Source organism: Drosophila arizonae, chromosome 2 (assembly GCF_054131065.1).
Source record: "Drosophila arizonae isolate 15081-1271.41 chromosome 2, UAZ_ARI_1.0, whole genome shotgun sequence".
Lineage (NCBI taxonomy): Eukaryota > Metazoa > Arthropoda > Insecta > Diptera > Drosophilidae > Drosophila > Drosophila arizonae.
Window position 1 is genome coordinate 24,984,474 of NC_142922.1, and position 23,321 is coordinate 25,007,794.

Here is a 23,321-nt window from a genome sequence, read left to right on the forward strand (position 1 = left end):
CAAATTTTTTCAGGCACTTTCCAAATAGTTTTTCGCGAATGATTGGAAAATACCGAAAACGAAACAACTGTAAATGATACAAAATATCTTGTTTATTTCTTTTATTGTTTACATTGAATTAGCGAAAAGCTGTGCAATTAACATTTGTGTTTACATTCGGCATTCGGTATTCGCCTCGGCGCACTCGAGTGCGCGTGGCTCACAAGAAGCGTTAACTCATAGACAGTTAGGATTAGCCTATATACATACATCTATATCTATATCTAAATCCAAGTACAAATACATATACATACATCTAAATATATAGTTAAGCTATATAAGGAGCCTGCCATTTGAAATGCGAGCTCGTTTTTATAGGACTCCCATTTGTTTATTGTTTCTGTTTATAAGTTTGGTCCTTTTTGGTTTTTCTTCCATTCTCTGTTTTTCTGTGGGGCATTGGTCGTTAATTAACGGCACATTCTCAGCCCCTTAATTGGCCGCATTTAGCCGGTTGGCCGCGTTCGAGCGTCCTGCGAAGCAATCAATCTGCCACCTGCCGCCGCTTCGCACTCGTGCTCTTCCACCCATCTCTGCTGCTGCTCCTGCTGCTGCTCCTGCTCATGCTCCTGCTGGCTGTCGGTCAATCACTTTCCGATATATACACATAGATATTTGGAGCTGTCGCCGATTTTTGGTTGTCGTTGCCAGCGCGTTCACAGGCCTGTCGTGGAGGTCCTGCCGCAGGACGTTTTGCGCGGCGCCGGCAAATCAGATGTGTAATTCTGGTAGCGATTCGAGCAGTTAATGGCCTACAGAGAGATAGAAAGTATGAAATGCCAGGACAGAGAATACGAAGGCCGGGCATAAGTTAATGCCAAAAATACATAAAATAACGACAGTAAATCGTTGCCACAAAATGTTTGATTAATGATGTGTTGCGCTCCGCACGGAAGCACCGTGCACCGTGCCCCACCAATTCCCCACGTCAAGCCGCCAGCCCCGAAGCGCAGCGCACGCTGTGGCTTTGCATTTGAATGATTAGATTTGATTCAATATTCAATTATTTAACTGGTTTGAGGTGTTGAAATGCCCACCGTTTATCTGTGGGTCCAACATAGCCCCAGCCCCATACCAGGTCGGCTCCTGCTCAGTCTCTGCTATCCCGTTGGGCGTTTGCATATAAATGATTTATGAATTTGCGCTCTGATTGAATCGTCCGAAATTGTTGATTAGTGCGCCGTCATTGAAAGAACAACAACAACAACAATGACACCAACAACAGCCACAACAATCGCATAGAATCTGGCATTTCCATGCAATCGCTCAAGGGAAATAAGTTACGATTTTCGAGCCCCATTGACTACGAACCATATTCAAATGCAATATGTATACACATGTGTGTGTGCGTGTCTATGTCTGCGCACGCGTGTGTGTGTGTGTGTGGGTGTGTGTGGGTACCTGTGTACCTATGTTTGGCTGTGATTTGATTATGGCAGACATTTAGCAGCGGAATTCATTGACCGCCTTTCAACTGCTGTGCAAACTCTGGCATTGCCTAGCTGCAAAATCTTTAATCGAATATCTCTGTAAATTGATATTAATTATGCATGGAATACAAATAAATAATGGTCCGATTAGGCGTTCAGTTTAAAGTATTCTGTTTGAACTCTGCACTATTGGTACACACATACATATGTATATGTATATATATTTGAGGTATTTATTCAAGTAAACGTCCATTTAGCCAGAAAGCAGCCAAATCGTTCTGTAATGTCCTTCGGTCTAGTTTCTTATTTACACTATACATAATTAATATACATTTTGTTGTTGCATTCATAATTAATTTGATTTCATATTTTGCGGTTTAATTAAATTTGTTTTAATAGACTTTAATTTCATAGAGCTGCATTAAAAAAATATATACGCAAAATGCAAATAATTATATGATTAAAAATAATTGCAAATATTTAAAATAAATAAGAGTGATTTTTGATATTTCATTGGCCGCGAAAGCAAATATTAAATACCGTTTACTTTAATTAAGAGAACAAAGTAAATACAGCGACGAGCAATGCAGCCGCTTGCAGCGCTTGTAAATAAATTATATTACATTTTTAATCGAGATAAAGTCGGAGTCTCAGCGCAGGCAGATGACCGCATGCATTGGTTGAATTCAATTGATTGTGCGACACATGACAGTTTTTTTTTTTTTATTAAAAAAAAAAAAAAAACACTGAGTTTCTATTGACAAATGGCATAATGGACGAGCCGTCAGTTGGGCAATTAGCCAATTTGATGGGCTAATACGTGTGTTCAATACCTGGCCAAGCGAGGACTCAAAGCACGCGCCCAGCACAATTTGCCAAAACAATAGCCAGCAATTTAATTAATGTAATTAATCTAATTTAATGACTTGACAAACACATCAATTAGCGCCGAGAGCTGAACCGAAGGGCGGCGGGTGGAGGGCGGCAGGCGATGGGCGATGGGCGATGGGCGGGCTCAATTTAAATGCAAAGTGCTGGAGCAGGTCTTTGCGGCAAATGGAAAAGCTGCTCCGCAGCAACAAAAACAAATTAAAATATTAAAATTAGGCCACAAAATGATTGAAAGGAAATGTTACAGACGACTTTGCCATCGACTCGACTCGACTCGGACACAGCACTCGAGACTCTCTCCCTCTCTCTCGCTCTCCCGCTCTCCCATCTGTCTGTCCCTAAAGTAATTAAAAGTAGGTAGAGCATAGTCCCAGCCCCGCTCACCCTCGCTTCCTCACTTCCTCACTTCCCTATGGAATGCTACAATTTTGGTTGTATTTTGATTTTTCGTTACGTTTTGTTTTCTACTTATGTAAATGGCCGAAAGAATTAATGCGTCCAGCCAGTGCGTTGAATGGGAATGAGCTGAGCTGTGCTTCGAGGTTGAGTCCTGTAGGGTCCTGCAACTGTGTCTGCGATTTGCATAGTGCTTTTCTAGCAGCTACTGTGCTTACTATTTAAAAATCCATATTTCAATATTATTTCCCTGTGTTAGATAATTCCAAATATTTATCTCGCACAAATGCCAAAAATAGCTCGGATTTGATTTAATTTGATTGGCACGCCTGCTGCTGCTGTTGCTGCTGCTGCCTCTGCCTCTGCCTCTGCCCCCGCTTCCGCTACTGTTGCTGTTGTTGTTGTTGTTGTTTCACAATTTTGCTGTAAAATGTTGGTATTTATAACGCAATTATTGAGCGCATCCCACGCGGCGTATGCGCGTTTTTCGCACTTAACTCATTAAGGCCCCCAGCGATTGCTGGCAAATGTTTGAGCATTGCGCGCGTTTTCCCAATATTATTTTATTTGAATTTTCTTTTTGCGTTTCTGCTCTCTCCCCCCCGCTGTCGACGTAAATAGTTTAATTGTATTATCGACGGAAACATTTGAAAGAATTAAACGCACATTTGAAATCGCATCAAATGACTGACGTTTTTACAGCTGCATGGAAAATAACATCAATTGAAGCGAAACCACTTTATCCAGCTGAACAAAAAACAGAAAAACCGTCCACAAACTGGGTCGAGAGCAGTCACTACTGGGCTGCACGAAGCCATATGCAATGCGCTTTGACAATGAAAACCAACAGCCAAACCATTCAATTGGCTACACGAAAGCACTCAATCGAACAATGGCCAGTGCCAGGCTCTTTGTGCCAGGCTCTGCGCTGCGTACTCACCTTGTAGAAGGCCTTGCGGAAGTTGTCCGAGAGGAAGGCGTAGAGCAGCGGATTGATGCAGGAGCTGGTGTAGGCCATGGTGTGGGCCACTATCTGCAGTATGACACTGAACATGCTATTCGTCTCATACAGGTCCAAGGCCTTCAGTAGTAAGATGAGCTGCAAAGCAATGGAACGGATTAAAACTGGAGCAAGCGCTAAGCAAAGTGTTTCGTGCTCACCTGCACAGGCAGCCAGAGCGAGGCGAAGGCAATGACGACGACCACCACCAGGCGGGTGACTCGCTTGCGTCCACGCTGCGACTCCTTGGACATGCGCACGCCGGTGCCCTGGTGCCAGAGGCGCATGATCATGCGCACGTACAGCCCGCTGATGACCATCAGGGGCAGCAGGTAGGAGCTGATGAAGAAGCTCACCTGGAAGGTGCTCTGTTCGAGGACTTCATTATCAATGAAGCGACACATGGCATACGTGACGTTCGTCTGGTTATCATAGTCGACCTGTATGGAGCGAAAGTAGTCTCTATAAAACTTAAATATTAAATATTACACATACGTCATGTTGTCTGACGTTTCCATGACTTTTATATACATAAAACAAGGTTGCAAAATGTGAAAATCTGCATATATCTGCCCTGGAGACAGGCTGATAACATACATATTTGACTCTTCACATGACGCACTCACTACTCGGAGCCCCGCTGGCCCTCTGTCTGGCCTGTCGGGTCATAAACTAAAAATGAGTCGTAAACAATTTATATATATATATCGATTCACACGGCCAACTTTTTGTTTACAGATTTGTTTACAGCTCAGTCGCAGTGTGTTAATATAAAATACGATTAAAACCTCTAGAGCAAAGCATATTTTTTGTAAATTGTTGCTGCTGCTGCTGCTGTTGCTGTTGCCACGAGCAAGTGAACAACAAAAGTTGGCCAAGGAGAGTGCCCTATGGCCATAGAAATGTTGTATGCGGATTAATTTGGCATTTAATTAGTTCGAATTGAATGGATTTTCATGTTCATGTAAGTTCTTTGTTAAGTGTGTCAAATGGAGATACTAGAAATACAGAGATAGAACGAGAAAGAGAGAGAGAGAGAGCAAACAGAAGAGACCATTAAACAAATACTGACCCAACTCAAGTGGTTTTGAAAGAATTCATAAACAGCTGTCAATCAATGCCACAATAGATCTATATTTAATGCAGATATTACGACAGGCATATGCCCCGTTTTATGGCTATATTTTGTCTACAACAAAAATGTATGTATACATCTACATCTCTATCTATATCTATATGTTGATATACAACAACTAGTGAGCTGTTCGCATCTGTTATTGTTACAACTATCTGTAAATATTGTTTGTTTTTTTGTTGTTGTTGTTGTTGTTGTTTTGTCCTGTTTTGTTTTGCTTTGGCGCGCATTGTTTTGCTTTGTGTCGACAATAGATAACAGTATGTAATATGAATATAATTAATAGCTAACTGTTAATTAACATGTTGATCAAACATGAGTTAATTATGCCTTTTTATCGCGCGCTTTGCTTTTGTTTGTCTGCGCACATAAGGAGAGAGAAAGTGAATGTGAGTATGTGTGTGTGTGTGTGCTTGTTATCGATACACACAGACACACACACACGCGCATAAATATTCAATTTGGCCAGCTTAATCCTATGGCACTGCAAAGCAAACAAAAACAAACAGCAACAAAAGCCGAGGCGTGAAAAAAGAGCGTGAAATGCCATTTAATAAAATATCAAGTTACAACAACAGCAACCACAACAACAACAACAACAACAACATCATCATTGAGTACACAGCAAATGGTCCATTTCATTTGATAAAGACGCCAACGGCGATAAGATACGTTTAATTACAGGCGACTATTCGATTATGAATAGGGCAACCACACACGACACTCACGCGTGCGAAAAACAGCAAAATCTATGCCCAAGCACACACACTCACTCACACTCACGCACACGCACACCCACTTCCCTGGAGAATTGTATTGAAACGTGGCTCAAGAAATTTGCGTTGTATTTGGCTAATGAACTTTGTTCGAGCATCGAGCGAAAAGCTATTAACAGTTCACAGCTGTGGCGCACATTTCCAGCTAATAAGCTGATTAGCTGCCTTTCGAGACATTTTTCACACATTAAAGATTTAAGGATTTTTCACAATATTTAAGTAAATAACAAAGCCCACAACTTTCTCTCAAATTTGTTTATATTCATTTCCATGTTTTTATGTGTTAACAAATAGACGGAAGCTGTTTATGTTTTCCATCAGGTGCACAACTAAATGCCAAATCAAGTTTGCAATAAGAAAAATTGAATTTAAATATATATAAACATATATATTTCTTTTCATTACTTGTCACCAAATTTTATTATTGTTCAAATAGACAAATTTAAATACACTTACACAACAAATATTTCATTTTATAATACCATATATTGACGTAGGCATCTGCAATTTTGTTTCTATGCAATAAATCAATTTTCCATAGGTAAACTAAACTCTAAATATGATGTCCGTAAAATTCAAAGATATAAAAATCGAAAATTAAAAAAATAAAAACCACAAATTCAAATATAAACAGCGGAAAATTTCTTTAAAAAAAAATTGACCTAAATAAAAACAATTCTAGCAGATATTTTTGGGCTTCGTAAAATAATTTCGATAAATCCAAAGACATAAATATAATAAATTAAGACAAAGAAAAAATACTGCAAGATCTTAAATTCCTTTTTGAAATGATTGATAAACATTTTCCTGCAATTTTTTGCAGGAAATTGTGATGAAGAGAAACAAAATTGAATATGTATTTTCATAAAAGTTCCACTCCGCCTTGTGGCTAAGCAAAGTTTGTGTTGTTGTTATTTCGCTTGTTTGGCCGCATTTATTAAACAATTAACTTGTTGTTCGCACTCTGCGCATTTATCGGCCACGCATTAGGCCAAATGGATATATGATATCGGAGCCAGAGAGCATTTCGTGCGCACTCAGTCGATAGCATCAAGGTCATCGATTTATCATACGCCCCGTATGCCCAGTCCAAATCTCTGGCTATCTATCTATCAGTCGGCCGGGCCGGGTCGGGCCGGGCTGTCTATGCGTCTGTGATCAATGATCCATTAGTTGTGGTAGCAACTGAATAAGCAGAATCGAAGCACTGATATGCATATTGTAAATGGATGTTGCGCATATGAGTTTGAATTGCTATTGGCCATATGACCAGCAACAGTATGGCTCACCTATATACGTACAGCTATACATATACATGAGTATGTGTGCCTGTCTATATCAGCTCTATAATTAAAATTTATGCATTTAAAATAGCAAATTAGCAACAAAAACAGAACAGGCGCCCGCACCTAGCAAATTCTCAATATAAACACGTAAATGCGAAACAAAGAATAAACTTAAATATAATTAAAAGCAACAACAACAACAACAACAACAACAATAACAACATCCAAATGTGGGCAGCTAAAGGCCAAAGCCAGAGCAAAAGTATTTCACCCACTGACGTGGAGCAGCAGCTCGGGACATCTAACGAGGTGCCGATGATGCGAAGCAATAAATTTTCGCTGGCCTCTGTTATTCGCAGCACATTCGGGCACAGCAGGCATCTAGCCCTGAGGCTGAGCTCCCACACACAGCCACCCACCCAGTATAAACACACACACACACACACACACACACATACTTACCACCACATCATGCGCAAAGGTGACCGGCATGGAAACGGTCAGCACGACAGTCCACAGCGTAAATATGGCTATCTTTGTGATGTGCTCGGTGCGCAGCATGCGCGAGCGTATGGGATGAACGACAGCCAGAAAGCGATCGATGGACATCAGCACGAGCGTGTAGATGGAGGCGTAGGCGGTGACCACGATCAGGTACTGGACACTGCGACACCAAATCTTGCCAAAGGGCCAGTGCTGCGTCACATAGTCGACGGCCGTGAAGGGCACGCAGAAGATGACGAACAGCAGGTCGGCGGCGGCCAGGTTCACGATCAGCAGATTCGTTGTCGAGTGCATGTTCTTGTTCAGCAGCACCACCAGGATGACCAACAGGTTGCCAAAGAAGCCCGAGACGGCGATGATGCCAAAGAAAATGGGCACCAGCCAGCGCACGGTGGCCCGAATGGCTTCCGCCTCGGATTGAAGTGCGGTTGAATTGTCCGGGCCGATGCTGTGGTTCAAGCTGCTTGTGGCCAGCTGGTGCAGCTGGGTGGCCAGCGTCGTGGTCAAGTTGCTAAGTTCCATGCTGAGGGTTTCGCTAGTCTATTGATTTTTAATTGGCCCAGCAGCGCTCATTACATTTCCCTTTGTTGGCGCACACAATGAGCCGAGCATTTTCTTTTTTCTATTTCGCGACAGTTTTGTCCGTTGGATTAATCACAGGTCGTCGAGTTCAAATAACAAATTTCCAATTAAACGATTTTGGCCAAGCAGGCAACAGTCCAAGGGAATCGTGGTACACTTATGCAACTGCTTCTTCTTCTGCTTCTCCACTTTTTCAATTATCATGCGCAATAATCCAGGGGGAGCAGCTGCGGACACATTGTCTAAGACCGAACGTAATTCACGGACTACAACACGTAACGGTCCCAAAGACAATTTCGAGACACGTCAATGAACACACTCACGCACACACACACACACACACACACAAACACTTGCCCATACAGAGTACACGATAATTGTAACAAGGTAAGACAACAATAGCACAAGGAATAAAAAAAAAAAAGTGACGCCACGTGCAGCGCCCTCGAATCGGCCGTGTCACGCCCTAGCTAACTGTTATCCCTTTGTGGCAGCTGCACCCACATACAATTAATGCTTTACAAGGACTTCGGCAATTTCTTATTGACAGACCGACCGGCGTCGCCTTTATAGCTGTTGCCTGTCACACACACACACACGCACACACTCGCAAACAAATCGCATAATTTCCGCTTGGCTAGCTCTTAAATTTGATTATAATTTTCTTGAGTGATGCTCACGAAATTATGTTTTCATTTTCTTTTTCGTTTTTTTTTTTTAGGTTTTTTTTTAAATTTTAAAATTTTGTTTTTTTTTTTTTTTTCGACAATTCGAAAATTCAAACTGCACGCGTTGGTTACCAGATCGCAACTGATGGCTGTGCCCCAAAAGATTCGCTGTCTACGTCGACGGCAACGCCAGCAGCACCAATAACAACGTCTACAACAACAGCTGGATGCGTGTGCGTGCGTGTGAGTGTGAGTGTGTTAGTTTATGGCGCAGCTCTTGCTGGTGAGCAGCCAATGCCTGGCCAGCGCTAGCTGTTTGCTTAGCCACACGTTAAGAGCGTCAGCCCAAACAGTTGGGAACAACAATAGCCGGCTGGTCACCAGGGTGACAGCTGGCTGTGCCGCACAGCTGGATATAGTCGCTGTATGGTGCTTAACTTCACTGATTAACTGTTGCGTCCGGCAACCGGCAGCGGCCGCAGCGACGGCGGCGACGGCGATGGCGATGGCAGAAATCAGCTAGCAAACGAAATAAACACAAATTCGGTCAGACAATGGCACGCGCTGCTTTACCCATTCGCCAGTGCCAGTGCCCACCGCACCCCGCCCCAGTTCCCGCACAGTTTTATTGTCTGGAGGTCGCTTATCGCAACAGTTTTATCACACACCTTTAGAGCACTGTGGCGCACCGCAGCGAGGAGAGTGTCTGGATTGGCGAAGCAGCTGTTGCCGTCGCGCCCGCTGCTCCGGGTTAAGCCCGGCAACGACAGCCCATTTACATGCCTATCATTGCCAGCCAGAGTCTGGGCCATTCACCTGTCACAGCCAGCTTGACGAGCCGATGTTGACGTTGACGTTGACGGGGGCGCCGACGCCAGCGCCAACGCCAACGCCAATGCCAACGCCGACGCAGCGTCACAGCTGCGGCTTAATTGTCGCACAGCGTTTGCGTCGGCCACGCCTCAGTGGGCCGTCATCGAGTACAACAACCATTTGACGAGATTAAACATGAATTAAGCAGCGCCTGAAAAAACACAAGCAAAATAAAACTCAGCCAGAGAGCAGGCAGAACAAACACAATTTCACAAACAGCAAAAGATAAAGAAATGAAAATCAAGTGAAATCATATAGATTTAATGTGGAGCACGGCGCATTTAGTGTAGTCCTTAATCTTTAATGATTCCTCTCTAGCTGCAAATACGATATCTAAATACTTTATCTTCGTGGACTGTGCGAGCCTATATATTGCCATGAAATTTCCAATATATGCTGCATACCTTAAGGCGCACCAAATCCAATAAGATTGTTGATATTCGCATGTGTGTAGCAAGAGGAAATGCATATTAAAACCAGAATCTGTACTGAGAAATCACATAGAGCTCAGTCTAGTTCTAGTCTCCTTGCAAATGCCATTGAAAAGGCGTATTAAAGCTGGATTGCCGCGCAGAATTCAATTTAATTTGCAGACTCTATTTATGAATTTAAATTTCTGGTCGCAGAGCTCAAAATTCACAATTAGCAGTAAGTCAAATACACAAACTATGAAATTCTGTGGGTTTTTCATATATATATTAATATGGTTTCGGCTAAAAACAACAGTAAATCACGTAATATGTTGGCTAAGCCTGAAATGAAAAGCGAGAATTTCAAATAAATTAACATGTGAATGAGTGACAGCCTAACACAGACTACACACGCACACAAATACGCCCCACACACACACGCACACAAACGAGATTCTTGAGCCGCATAACATTTACTGCCTGGCTCACTTTTAGCCCAATTTCTGGCTGTTATAAAAAGTTAAGCAAACAATTTTGTTATGCCAAAACTTTCGATGTGATTGAAATGTTTTGAAACGAGCTACAATAAGAGCATACACACACAAATAAACATACACACACACACATTAATGCATATATATGAAAAACGCTTTGCCACGTTGTCGGGTCGGGCATTTTCATTTTTTGGCATAATCATGTGCAATACCTTATTTTTAGACAGATATTTAGGGCTAGTGTTAATGGCAGCACAACAGTGGGCGCCACATGCAAAATATTCAACATAAAATTGAATAATTTTTAGATGATAGTCAAATCCAACTGAAAAGCGGATATACTTTCGATCCATTTCCACTTCATTTGCATTTAATTGGAACTCATGTTTGAGTGAATAATTTACTATTTCGCCCATGGTGGGCTAACTCTATTGTCATTCTGCAGACACTTGATGCTCAAAATGATGGATTATCGTCTTTCCCGTGTCGTCGTAATATTTTCATATTACATTATTTCGAGTCCGCATCCATTATGTCTGCCTGTGGGTTGCGGCTGGGCTCCTGTTGTGGGGCCACAGAACAGAATTAATAAATGTAAATCGGCAGGAAACTGTGCAGAAGGCGAGGCGAGTCCTTAAACAGTACTAACAGCCGCATTAATCGGCATTTCTCCGAAAAAAGGGTTCGACCGAGCACAGCTTTTGCTATTTAATCATTCAAATTGACTTTCTTGCCTGATGGCCGTTAATTTTGAAATCCCTTTTAAAAAACGCTACTCTCATTTTCCGGGCTTTCCTTTCATGCCTGGCCCGTAACTTTGTTTTCCGCTTGAGGCTTATAAGTTTATACCCTCCACTCCATCCACTTTTATCATCTTTCTCGTCTTTTTTCGCGAATTTTTTCCTTTGTCTTACGCGCCGGAACGCGCTTAGAGCGCGCTGAGTTTGCATTTGGCTTTCCTTTTAGCATTTTCCACATCCCTTTTTTATTTTTAAGTTTTTAATCAAGATGTTTTAAATGCGGTTCGCCGCTGAATGATGGATTTTTTCACTCTCCATCTCCCTTTCGCTCTGTCTCATTTCTTTTTATTTTTTTTTTATTTCTGCGCAAAGTAAACAGAAAGTTGGCGGTGTGTTTGGCAAAGATTTATGCAGATAATGAGTCTTCAAATGTTTAATCAAGTTTTGAACGGCCAGCCCCTTTCGCTGCTTCTGTGTCCAGCTTTCAGTTTTTAGCTTTCAGTTGTGCAGCTTCCAGTTTCCAGCTCGCGCTCCGTAATTAAGGCTCTCGTCCTTGGCGAAAATCTATTCACTGCAAGAGCAACTTTTCAAAAGCAATATAAGCCTGGGGTAAAAACATGTCAAGGACTGCGTCCATTCAGCTCACATTAAAGCCAATGCTTAGAAAAGATGACCATAAGATCATTATTTCCACAATTAGCTGCACGGCGTTTCTAGTGCTTCAAAATATTTTTCTGCAGCCAAGTACCATTAACGTTGGCAATGGCAACAGCAACAGCAACAGCAACAATCAGTGCAGCAAATCCTATTTACTATAGACCGTGCCCAGGTGCTCCGTGCGTCACAATGAAATGTCTCAAACAATGGTCCAACGTAGTCATAACTGGAAAGAAACTAAAATAAGCCAAACTCAACTAAACTAAATGCTGCTTCCGCACGGACAAACAGCTGCAACTTGTTAGACGTCTAGCTGTCGTTGGTTTTATTTGAGCACCCTATGCAGTTGCTAAAAGGGCATGATAGACTGCTGAGTAAATTGCACCACTCTCCTAAATAAAATGGATTTTGCGCAAATTAATAAAAATAACTAGAAGTATAGGGGGTCTTATCATTTCTTGCTATTCCAAGAATATGCCAACAGTCCATTGTAGCATAAAGGCATAATATATTTGTCTAAATGCTATTTGAATCTTAAGTCGATCACATTAATTAAATATTCAATCACTAATTTAATTGTCTGAGCTGACTAACAAAGACCTCATATTTTTTAACATACAAATAAATTAAAAAAAAACATTGTTGAATAATAAATTAATAATTATAATAAAGAATTCTTTGCATTTAATTCAGTCACATTTCTTTTAATATTATAATTTCATCTTTATTTCTATTTTTTAGGAATTAAATTTGAATAAAATTATAGATATTTAAAAACGCAAAAAATATATTAAAAAAAACTTAAATTTTTTGTAATTAATAATTAAAATATTTTTATCTTTATATTATACACTTTTTTCTGAATAATTTTAAGTTTTGCACAAGTGCTTTACATGGATATTTATTAATACCGATTTAAATTTAAAATATTTTTATATTTAATATTAATAAATTAATTCAAATTTATATTTAATATTCATATTTTAATGCAAATAACAAATAAGAACTAGTCAACACTTAAATCAATAAAAACTTGGCCCTTTTTACCATTATTCATATTAAAGAAATCATTTATAGCGCGCATTGCAGCCAGTCATTTAGCCAGGTTTCTTGTTTTCTATAAGCTGTCATGAAAAATATGATTTTACGCGCTGTTCGGTAGTCGCCACAGCCGCCGCCTCCGCCTCCGCCCCCGTCCAGGACGCAGCCGCCGCCACGTCGCCGGAATGGGCAGATTTGCGGGCGTAGCCGGCGGCGCCTGTTGCCGTGATACCGTAAAATAAATGTTGCTGCCCCACAATTGCAGCAATTGCTGGCGGCGCACAGTTGCCGTCATATTGTCAACTCCGGCCATTGTGTTGTGTTGTGTTCCGCTGCTTTTTGCCCCTCTGTTTCGTTTGTGTGCAACAAAATTAGCTTCTACGCTTTATTACCGCAAAGATGGCTAAAGAAAACAATACTCGAGTTGAAATTTGTTCGGCCTGCAAGTTGTCCGACAGGCCACGCTGCCCGACTGCCCGGCTGCCGGCACTCTGCCAGATCTCGGTGCATTTTGCATTCTTTGGGTTTTATTGTGTTGCCGCCGCTTTTTTGTCGTCAGCATCCGGAGGCCATCAAAGTTGCCGGAAGCTCGCCGGGCAGTCATCAACTCAATTACATTTGCGACCCGCGCGGCGACTTTGATGTTGCCCCGAGCCCCCAACCCAGCTCACAGCACCCACAGCAGCAGCCACAACAACAACAACAACAACAAATGCAAGAGCGTCGCATTGTTCGAGCAGTTGACTGATGCCGTAGACTTCTAAACAATACGCGGCCCGTTGTTGTCTTTTATCTGTCTGCAGCTCCATTGTGCGCTGTCGCGTGTGACGGATGCGACAGGAAGCGTGCGAAGTCTTGATAGCAAAACGTAGACTCTACAAAAACATAACACACAGCACTTCCTCTACTCTCTCTCTCTCTCTCTCTCTCTCTCTCTCTCTCTCTCTCTCTCTCTCTCTCTCTCTCTCTCTTCGTCCATTATTTAAAGCCTCCCTTGGCGATAAACTATGGCGACTGCGGCAACGGAAATATTTCACAGAGATTAGCACAACAAGCCAGCGTTTTGATTAGTTGCCAACGGCCGGGCGTCTGCTGCTCAATCTGCAGGACATTAACGGGTTTAGCTTTGTGCCTCCATTTCCAATGCAAATTGAAATGATTGGGAGACCGCATGTGGTCGGCAATGGCTCAGCAGTAGCTGATCCTTGAGCGGATTATCCAGGCAAAGATGCGTCCCAGCATGCTGCAGCTGTGTGTTGCGCCGCAGCCAATGCTGCCTCCCCTGCCCGGCGCGACAGGGCTCTAAGCTCAGCTGCGGCTGCTTTGCGGCAGCATCGACAGCCAGGCAGAGCCCCTGCTCGCTGGTGCTTAGTTGTCCGCTCTCCTGATGCAAATGCCACTGCGTGACTTGCAGGCCATGGCAGCTGGCCAGCTGCAGCTGCAGCTGGGGCTCGGTGCCGGCCACATGCAGGCAGCGGTCGGCGTTGCGCAGGCTGCCGAGGGCGCTGAGGTTCGCGTGGTGCAACCTGCCAGAAGAGAGCAACGGGTAAAAGTTGATTGATATGGAGCTATCGAATGCTGGCCATAAATAGAATTGCTGGGTGATATAATAATGCAGTTAGTCGGTGGAATCAATTGAATTCCCACATTAGTTGCATGGGGAATGCGTACCTCAGCTCTGGGCTCACATGTCGCATGAGCCAGTCGAAGGGCCGGCACTTCAGTTCAGCTTTTATCTGTGCCGGATCGTAGCTGGGCTGGCTGACTGGGCGGAGATTCAATGGAATTTGCCTGGCCGACGGTTTGAGGGCGTAGAACAAATATTTGTACTCGTCCAGCCAGGACTCGGCTATGATTTTTGAATTGCTGCGGAATACAGAATATAAGCGGAGGGAGCGGTCAGTATGTAAGCAATCGCATTGCGTGCTGGGAATGTTTATATTAAACGGTGCCCCACGGAGCCGCACGAGCGTCTGGCTGAAATAAATTGAAAAATACCAAAGGCCACCGCGCTTTTCACACCTAAGCTAGTCGTTGGCCAAACAAAAACGAACAACAACTACAACAACAACGAAAACTGAATAGAAAACCTTTCGACGGGTCACTTCAACGTACCGCAAATATGTCGCCTGTGCGCTGTCCAGCTGCTCCCCATCCAGCTCCTGCTCCAGCTCCTTCTCCTGCTTCTGCTTCTGCTCCTGCTCGAACTGAAGCGGAAACTCAAAGGCATGGGCCGGTCGGAAAATATGTCCAATTCGACTGCAGGGCACGATCTCAATTTGTCCGCCGCAAAGCCACAACTTAATGGCCAACTCAATGGACTCGCCACCCCAAATCTACAGAGCAAAAGGAAATGAGATGTTGCTGTGCACTTTTTAGTTTCCCTCAATTCCCTCAGTACTCAATTCAGTGTACGGTGCAAAGTTGTGTGTCATGGCTTGACATAAGCAATTGGCACACACTTGCCACAAGCACAAGTTAATTAGGTGCGGGCGCTTACCTCCAGATGCGGATTGAAACCGTGCAGCTTGTGGAACGACTCGCGTGAGATCATCAAGATGCCACCCGCGAAGGCTGGACTGGCATATGGCTGCGCCAGAGCCTCCTTCTCGGCCAGCACCCGGGGCAGCCAATGGAAGTGCAGGCTCCAATCGAAGCCGCCTTTCAGCAACGCATTCCCGGTCATGTAGCTCAAGGTCTCGGGTTCAATGGGATCCAGCACCGGGCTGACCGCAACCCTAGAGTTCAGCGCCAGCCGCTCCAGCAGGGGCTCCAGCCAGCCATCGTTGACCTCGCAGTGACTGTCCAGAAACAGCAAATAATGGCCGCTGGCCAGCCGGGCGCCCTCGTTGCGTGACCAAATCAGGCCCTTGCGGCCCAGATTGCGTCTGAAGATGAGTGTGGGCCGCCCCCGCTGGGCATTTGCTGCGGTCATGTGCCGTTCGAGACTCGCCAGCAGGCCGGCTGCGAATGGCGAATTGTGAATGGAGAACGGGAGAGCGGGAGAGAAATACATGACAGAGAATGTCAATATTGCAGCTCTTTGCAAGGCTCACCATCCTCACTGCCGTCGTCTATGACAATGAGCTCGTGCAGATACTCCTCGGGCGTTCGACTGATCAGCGTTAAGATCGTGCGCAGCAGCATCGAGCGCGCCTCATTATGAAAGCAAATCACAACGCTGAGCTTGGCCTGGCTGGCTTGAGGCAGCCTATAGCGGCGCCTGTTGCAGCTGCAAGTAATTAAATATCAAGTTGAAGTTTCCATGGCTGACTGACTGCCAGATACCCTTTACAGCTCACAATATGTTATTGGTTTATTATGATATAATATGGATCTATAACTTACCTAAGCTTCTTGCTTATTCATAAATAAACACTTCCCAATCTATTCGTTGCTATACACACCTGTGATGTCGTGTCGTTGGCAGGAGACGCACTGCAGCCAGATTGTCGCTCAGCTGGCGATTGTATTGGTGGAGTGCGTGCGGCTGATCGGGCGTATGCGTAATAAACTCGCGCCATTCGAGTTGGTGTAGGTTCAGTTGTTGCTGCTGCAACAGCAACTAGAAAACACACACACACATATAAATTGTTGTCAATGCTAAAAGTTTGTTGTACTCAACACTCACTCGATGGCTGATTAATTCATCGATTAGGCCAAAGCGCACTACCAAAACGACAATCAGCAATTGCATGGCCAACACAGTTAAGACGCCGAGCAGGCAACAGCGCAGCCGGCGATGCAGGCGGCCGGACATCGCGGCGTTTGCGACCGACTGTATGCCACATGCTGGCAGCAAACGCGAAAACCCGTAACGCCGCACGCGTCGTCAATGAATGCGAACCGTAATCGGGTTTCTGGGCAAATGAATATCAGCTGAAAACTGATATTTCAGGTGTGTTTGCTTGCTTCGATGTAGCCATGAGTGTGTGTCGTCATAAAAAGCTGAAAATTGAAAACTTAAAACTGGTCGCTCAATTTTGCCCCCCTCTCTCTCTCTCTTTCTTGCTCTAGCTAGCCCTCTCGCTTGCTCCCACTATCTGGCTGGCTGCTGTCAAACTTGTTGCTGATAAGCAGTTCGATAAGTTTGGCAAATATTTGTGTGCAGCTCACAAGGTGTTAATTATACCACATGAAATCTATATATTACCTGTCATGCCTGTCAGTTAGTGGGCGTACACATACACACATATCTCCGAAAATACATAGAGATTTACAAAACAAATTAATATATTGCGTGTTATCATTGGTAATCACAGTTTGCTATTTCAATTACACAAAATAAAAGCACTTGACAACGTTTTATGCTTGGATCAGTTCTGAGGGCGATGGATTAGACAATGTCTGCTTGTACTTGTTGTTAAAATAATACTTTATATATTTACAAATTACAATTAACTTACAGAGAATAATAACATCATGTGTTTCAATGTTTGATTATTTAATTCAATTTTATTTTCGTTATAAGCCAACCAGAGTAATAAAGACACATACATATACACATTTATATTTTCAAAAATAATTTTTAAAAAATACTCTCAGCTTTGGCTGATCGTATCTAAACATTTCAAAACAAAGCTATGCGTTAGCTCCATTCGTATTTCATTAAACTAGAATTTATTTGCAATTGCTTATCTTCTAAATCTTGGTTACACGTCAGAGCCAAGCCTATGGGGAATTAGTTGGTTAAAATAAATGTTTTTGGCTTTAACAATGAAACCTAAATAAATTGAAAATGAAACATGGCCTGGCCTGGGCTAAACAAATAACCAGTCGGCTTAGTCATACTCGCATTGCTTCCCTATTGCATTGATATCGATTATCAGCCCATTTGAGAGTGAAGTCAGCTGATACGAGTAAGCAAGCAAGCTTCATGCTTTTTCTGATGTGATTTAATTTGAAATTGTTTAGCAAAGCGGAAGTAACCCATTCACTTAGCAACAAATCGAATGCCACACACACAGACATGCACACAGACAGACACGCACACATACAAAGCAGGTAAATTGAAGTGTTACTTCCGCATTGCATTAGGGTACAGATGCTACGTGTTGTTGCTGTTGTTGTTGTTGTTGTTGTTGTTACTACTATTGCCAGTGCTGTCCAGCTGCTGATTGACTTACGTGTGCCTCGTTTTAGTTTTCGGTTTGTCGTTGTAAATTTGTTGCCAGCTTTTACGTGCAACGGAAATGCATTTTCCTAGTCACGTTCAACTGCCAGACCCCAGCCAGACCCAGACTCAGACAACTCCGCAGACCAATGTCCAGTTGTTGTAGTTGTTGTTGTTGTTACCGCTGCTGTTGCTGTCCACAGGTTAGCTAAGAAATATAACCGAATGGCGCAACAGCGACTGGCAAAGATTCAGATTCATGTATTTCTCTTTGCATTTTTTATACCCAGCCAGCTCTGTTCCTTTTATTATTTTCTCTGGTTGGCCCCGGCTCACTCGACGCGCCAATTTATTAGATGGCGCGTGATCCATGTTTGCCTCCATGCTCCATAGATTAAAGTGCTTTTTAATGAATGCACCAGCAGCGATCTCTAATTGTATGCAGTGTCGCGTGCGCACCTCCATAATTAAATAGGCGCCGCTTGAGGGCCACGACCGGGAGTATTTCGATGGCAGCAAATTCAATATTCAATATGTTTTCAATTTGCCATTGTTGGCTATGGGCATGGCAATCGCATCAAAGGCAAACGCAAATGCCGTGAAGCAAATAAAAATAAACGAAATTATGTCAATAAATGAATTACAAGGCGCACGCACAACGCTGCGTATACGCGATGCCCAACAGCTCAGCTAGTCAAAGCGGCACACAGACAACGCAGCACCTAATGGCCATGTAAATATGCCTCTCTCTCTCTCTCGCTCTCTCTCTCTCTCTCTCGCACACTCCACTCCTTTCTCGATGTGTGTGTCGCCATGATGATTATTATATTGCCACTTACACATGCGTGGGCCGCCGTGTGTGTTATGATAATGTTAACAGCCGAGCTTCTAAAATTTTATTAGCCGTCGACTTATGGAACTTTGAAAATAATAACAACAGCAGGGAAAGTGTTTTACCCATCCTCACACAGCTTTTCGCTCTCCCTCTCTCTCGCTCTCTAGCTCTGTCTCTCATTCTGTTATGCAGAGCTCTTGCTTCTCGAGCATAAAGAATATTAAGGAAATTGCTTTCTTTGCACTCACGGCTCAGCATTGAGGCAGCCAGGACTTTCCAGGACTTGCCACGACGGGACGCACTCATTTCGAAATTGCTGCGTATTATCATAAAATTTTATATACACACACACACAAACACACACACAGGCACTCGCACAGAGTACGTGCATACTCATACAAATGCTTTGGCGATTTGCTTTGCTTTGTATAGTTCTTTCTCTTTTTTTCCGGCACAATTTTTCGCAAATATTTTCATTGAGGTTTTTGGTTTTTATTTTCGTTTTTGTTTTCTTTTTTGCTGCATACTTGGGCTACACAAACGTGTTTAGTTTAGTATTTTCTAAAATAATTGTACAAGTACAATTCAGTTGGCCGAGGCAGCGCTGCAGCTCCAAATATTTGATTTGATGTCAAGCATTAATGCTCGAAAATTTCATTTCGGGTTCTTTGTAGCAAAAAGACAAAACGAACTGTAAAATAAGAGAATAGAGGAAAATAAAAGAAAAACGAAAATCGTATAATTTGAATGATTTCCCATTTGCAGTTGGCATAAAAGAGAGAAACATTTTAATGATGTTTACACAGTTTTCATGTGCCATTCCATTTACCGGCAGTCGGTGCCGTCTGTTTCACAGCATTATGTGCTTTATTTCGATTGACTAGAACTTTTCACTATGCCCGGCGGAGTACTTTAGTTGATGACATTATCGCTGCAATACAAAAGCTTTCTTTTGCCATCCGCCATCCGCCCCGGCGTAGTCCTTGTCTGTCTGTTGGTCTTGGGAGGCTGCTGCCACTTCATTTCTGAGTTTACAAAGTTTTTTGTTGATGAAACAAACACCGTGAGCGAGCACAGACACAGACAGACAGACAGACAGACAGACAGACAGTCAGACAGTCAAACAGACAGCCAGACAGAGAGATGGTCCATTGAATGGATGTGACATGATTCGTGAAACCAGCAAATGTGAGTATCTAAGTATTTACATTTTTGCCAACTGCCAACCATTTGACAGCGGAAATTTGTCATTAATTTAATTGCTCAGTTTGACTTTATTTATTTATTATTCAAATATTTTGAATTGAATCTATCAAATGTCTCTGGAAAGTTTCTAATTTTCATTCAAACTGTTCTTTTCCCTTCTTCATCATACTTGAAGTGGCTGGTTAAACGATCTCCTCGTCCACTATGGAGACGGCAGCTGTTCGGAGCATTTTGCTTATGAGCCTGTTCTCTCTCAGCAGCCTCACATAGACATCGGCGTTCGATGGTACAGGACAATTGTGACCATTAATGTTCATGCCACAAAAGGCGCCTTTCCACACGTAGGGTAATCCATGGCTTCGAATGCATTCGTCTGTGTATTGGGTATTCTCCACGCAGTGCACAGCGGGTTCTATCAGCCTCGCATTCCTATTGAGATTCTGGCATTGATCGTGTGGCATTTGAGGCACGAATCTCGGGATCGCCCTGGAATAGGTCTTATCCCAATTCAGTTGCATAACTTTGTCCTGGGGCTTCACGGCCTGCATGCAAAAGGGAGGCGGTGTATCAAACTCTTGGTCCAGCGGCTTTTGCAGATGCAAAAAGGACAACAGATTAGAACCACTCGACATCGTGTAATCTGAGGACTGCGAGATTCTGGACGCTGGTTGGGCGGTGCCATCGGTGAAATGCACAATGATATCGGGTGGGTCCTTTTTTTCCAGACAGTTCGTGACTGTGAGCACCGTCCGGTTGTTGACCACGATTCCGGAGCAGATGATATCATAATTGAACCTAAGATGCACCAGATATGAGTGCAAATCCTTCTTTTTAGATCTAGAACGCCGACTGTGACGATGGTTGATGGCCCAATGGGCAGGATTGTATCCAAAGTGGGGTCTCCAATCGTTCCATTTATACGCCATTTTGATCAAAGAATAGCGCGCTATATCCTTCGGCGACAATTCATCAGCCCTCAACTCATCCTGCCGGCAGACAAGCAAGAGCACTAGGGCTAGTCGTATGATTTTTGATAGCATTCCAAGTAGCTAGGAGTGACAGCAGCACCAGAGTCGATGTCTGTTGAGTAGCTCACACCTGTGTCTTATGCATTTTGCTACACTTGATGAACGTTGGAACTGTGCATTCGATAAGGTGCAACAGGTTGCATCGAATCGATTCATTGCAGCCATTACTACGCCTCAGATTGGTCTCTTATTGCTTTCAGATTGACTCAGGTTTACTTATTTTCGAATGCTATGACAGTATAATTTGTATAACATGAGAATGTTACATTCCAATTTAATTTCCATACCCAATTGAAAATGGGAAATCAGGGTATAATGGTTTTATGAAAAGTATGTAACAGGCAGAAGGAATCATCGCAGACCTTATAAAGTATATATATTCTTGATCAGGACGACGAACTGAGTCGATATAGCCCTGTCCGCCTGTCCATCCGTCCGTCCGTCTGTCTGTCCGTCCGTCCGTCCGTATGAGCAAAAGAATCTCAGAAGATATAAGAGCTAGAGAGCTGAAATTTGGCATGCATACTCGTGCATGCCATATGCAGTACAAGCTTATCATCTTTTTTCGATAACTCATCCGATAATGTTTTTATCTAGAATTATCGAAAAATCGAAAAATCAACTTTGTTTTTTCAGCCTGATTTGAACACTTTTAGACCTGGATACTTCGAATTTGCGTTGTATGTGTTGTATGGATACAAAGTAATTTACAGATTTTGGATACCACGCCCCTTCGCCCACAATTTGTAAAAAACGTATTTAAAGTACTAGAGACTTGTGCTTTGGAATGTACATACATTTTATCCATATGATCACACTCTGAAAGTTTCATAAAGATAGACTTACTACAAGAGAAATTATTCAACTAAAAAATTCTCATAATATTTCCCACACTGCACTGCAGCGCAGCCCATGCGCTGCTTACTGCGCAGTCAGCAGAGGGCGTGATTATACGAGCGTGTCTATGTATGTGTGCATAAATGAAGTGCAGAATTAGTAGAATATCAGCTTAGAGGGTTCAGGGTATTTCCTAGTCGAGCACCATCGACTGGATCCTTCTTACTTGTTTTATTCTGTATAAGGGTATACAAAATGCCATACAAAACAGATTTAATATCCACGAACCTACAAAATTTTGTCTTCCACCTAGGATTCGATGATTCTAGCTAGCATTCTCCTTTCGTATGCCTTCTCATTCAGAACGAGGGCATACAGATCGAATTTCCTGCCAGGAAGGCACCTCCGACCCATCAAGTTGATGCCACATATTTGATCTTTGAAAATGAGCGGGGAGCCGTAGTTACCGGAACAGCCAGTGGAATTAGGCTCATTCGTATTCCCGATGCAAACTAAAAACGCATCTGCATAGCTGAAAGTCGTCTCATTTACCAGAGCGCGACAATATTTATGGGGCTTTACTGTGACCAATTCATTGATCACCCCCTGTGGCCCATATACGGACACCTGTGCCGAATCCTCAGGCTCCAGCAACTTGGTGCAGGTGGCCGGTATTATGGCATCATCTATCAGAGGCTGGTTCAGGTTGATTTGGGCTATCGTATGATTGTCAGCCATTGTTACAGATGTGGAATTTACTGTAATCGTCTTGCCCCTTAAAGTCTGTATAGTTATGTGATCTGATTTTATGCCCTTGGCGCATTTCATAGTGGTTGCCACAACACGGCTGCCTATCAGTGTTCCCATGCAAACATTCTTCCTGTCGTCAAAGATGCGCACAATTAGTTGATCCACGTTCACTTTCTTGATGGATCCCACGCTTCCAGCTGTTTCGTTTCGGCTTACATTCACCGTAAGCTCGCCAGGTGCAGCTGTGGTGTCTGCCGCAATGTGGGAATACCGCGGCACTGGACTGTAGTCCTTCTGTAAGCCGTGCCTATGCTGTCGCCTGTAATCGGACAGCATATAACGATGATAGTGATATTGGGGCTCTACGCTGGTCAACTCGCCGGCCAGGAGAATCGATAGCGATAAAAGCGACAGGTGAAGCGTTGTCATTGTTGGAAACTCGCTTCTTACTGCCTGAAATGCAAATCAGTGTATATCTTAGCCCCGTCAAGGTTTGTTTACACAATCTGTTTCTGACATGCTACAGTTCATTTCTCGGTCTAATAGAAGTAAATGGATTAATAGCCGTATCGGTGACCTGTTTATAGATTGGACGAGAAAGATTTTTGAAATTGGATGGATATATACTTA

At 43.2% G+C, this 23,321-nt stretch overlaps 3 protein-coding genes across 6 annotated transcripts in view; all 3 read right to left on the reverse strand.

Annotated features, from left to right (window-relative positions):
* Window positions 1-365: 365 nt before the first annotated feature.
* On the reverse strand, window positions 366-9,174 carry AstA-R2 (Allatostatin A receptor 2). The gene is made up of 4 exons (XM_018010023.2): window positions 7,416-9,174; window positions 3,918-4,196; window positions 3,697-3,855; window positions 366-791 (listed from the first exon to the last, which is right to left on the reverse strand). The coding sequence occupies exons 1-4, from the start codon at window positions 7,977-7,979 to the stop codon at window positions 696-698; spliced, it is 1,098 nt and encodes a 365-aa protein (XP_017865512.1). The 5' UTR covers window positions 7,980-9,174; the 3' UTR covers window positions 366-695.
* A 3,532-nt stretch (window positions 9,175-12,706) lies between these two features.
* LOC108615446 (putative polypeptide N-acetylgalactosaminyltransferase 13) overlaps window positions 12,707-23,321 on the reverse strand; it is a 40,859-nt gene continuing 30,244 nt past the window's right edge. For 2 of the 4 annotated variants that reach the window (XM_089463131.1, XM_089463132.1), the window contains 7 exons: window positions 16,554-16,870; window positions 16,330-16,487; window positions 15,979-16,154; window positions 15,423-15,886; window positions 15,038-15,258; window positions 14,594-14,788; window positions 12,708-14,448 (listed from right to left, as the gene is read on the reverse strand). In XM_089463131.1, coding sequence (XP_089319257.1) covers window positions 14,043-14,448; window positions 14,594-14,788; window positions 15,038-15,258; window positions 15,423-15,886; window positions 15,979-16,154; window positions 16,330-16,487; window positions 16,554-16,682 — 1,749 coding nt within the window. In that variant the 5' untranslated portion in view covers window positions 16,683-16,870 and the 3' untranslated portion in view covers window positions 12,708-14,042. Of the gene's footprint in view, window positions 14,520-14,593; window positions 14,789-15,037; window positions 15,259-15,422; window positions 15,887-15,978; window positions 16,155-16,329; window positions 16,488-16,553; window positions 16,871-23,321 lie in introns of all 4 variants that reach the window. The other 2 variants (XM_089463134.1, XM_089463135.1) reach the window with 2 other exon arrangements.
* Window positions 20,125-23,260, reverse strand: LOC108621352 (uncharacterized). Its single transcript, XM_089462426.1, has 2 exons — window positions 22,254-23,260; window positions 20,125-21,125 (listed from the first exon to the last, which is right to left on the reverse strand). The coding sequence occupies exons 1-2, from the start codon at window positions 23,118-23,120 to the stop codon at window positions 20,259-20,261; spliced, it is 1,734 nt and encodes a 577-aa protein (XP_089318552.1). The 5' UTR covers window positions 23,121-23,260; the 3' UTR covers window positions 20,125-20,258.

Coding starts and splice junctions, on each gene's coding strand:
- AstA-R2 (XM_018010023.2), bottom strand. CDS start 7,979: ATGGAACTTAGCAACTTGACCACGACGCTGGCCACCCAGCTGCACCAG. Junction 4,197..7,415: donor CCTTTGCGCATGATGTGGTG/GTAAGTATGTGT, acceptor CGCTCCATACAG/GTCGACTATGATAACCAGAC. Junction 792..3,696: donor TCCGCAAGGCCTTCTACAAG/GTGAGTACGCAG, acceptor ATCTCTCTGTAG/GCCATTAACTGCTCGAATCG.
- LOC108621352 (XM_089462426.1), bottom strand. CDS start 23,120: ATGACAACGCTTCACCTGTCGCTTTTATCGCTATCGATTCTCCTGGCC. Junction 21,126..22,253: donor TAGCTAGAATCATCGAATCC/TAGGTGGAAGAC, acceptor TGTCACTCCTAG/CTACTTGGAATGCTATCAAA.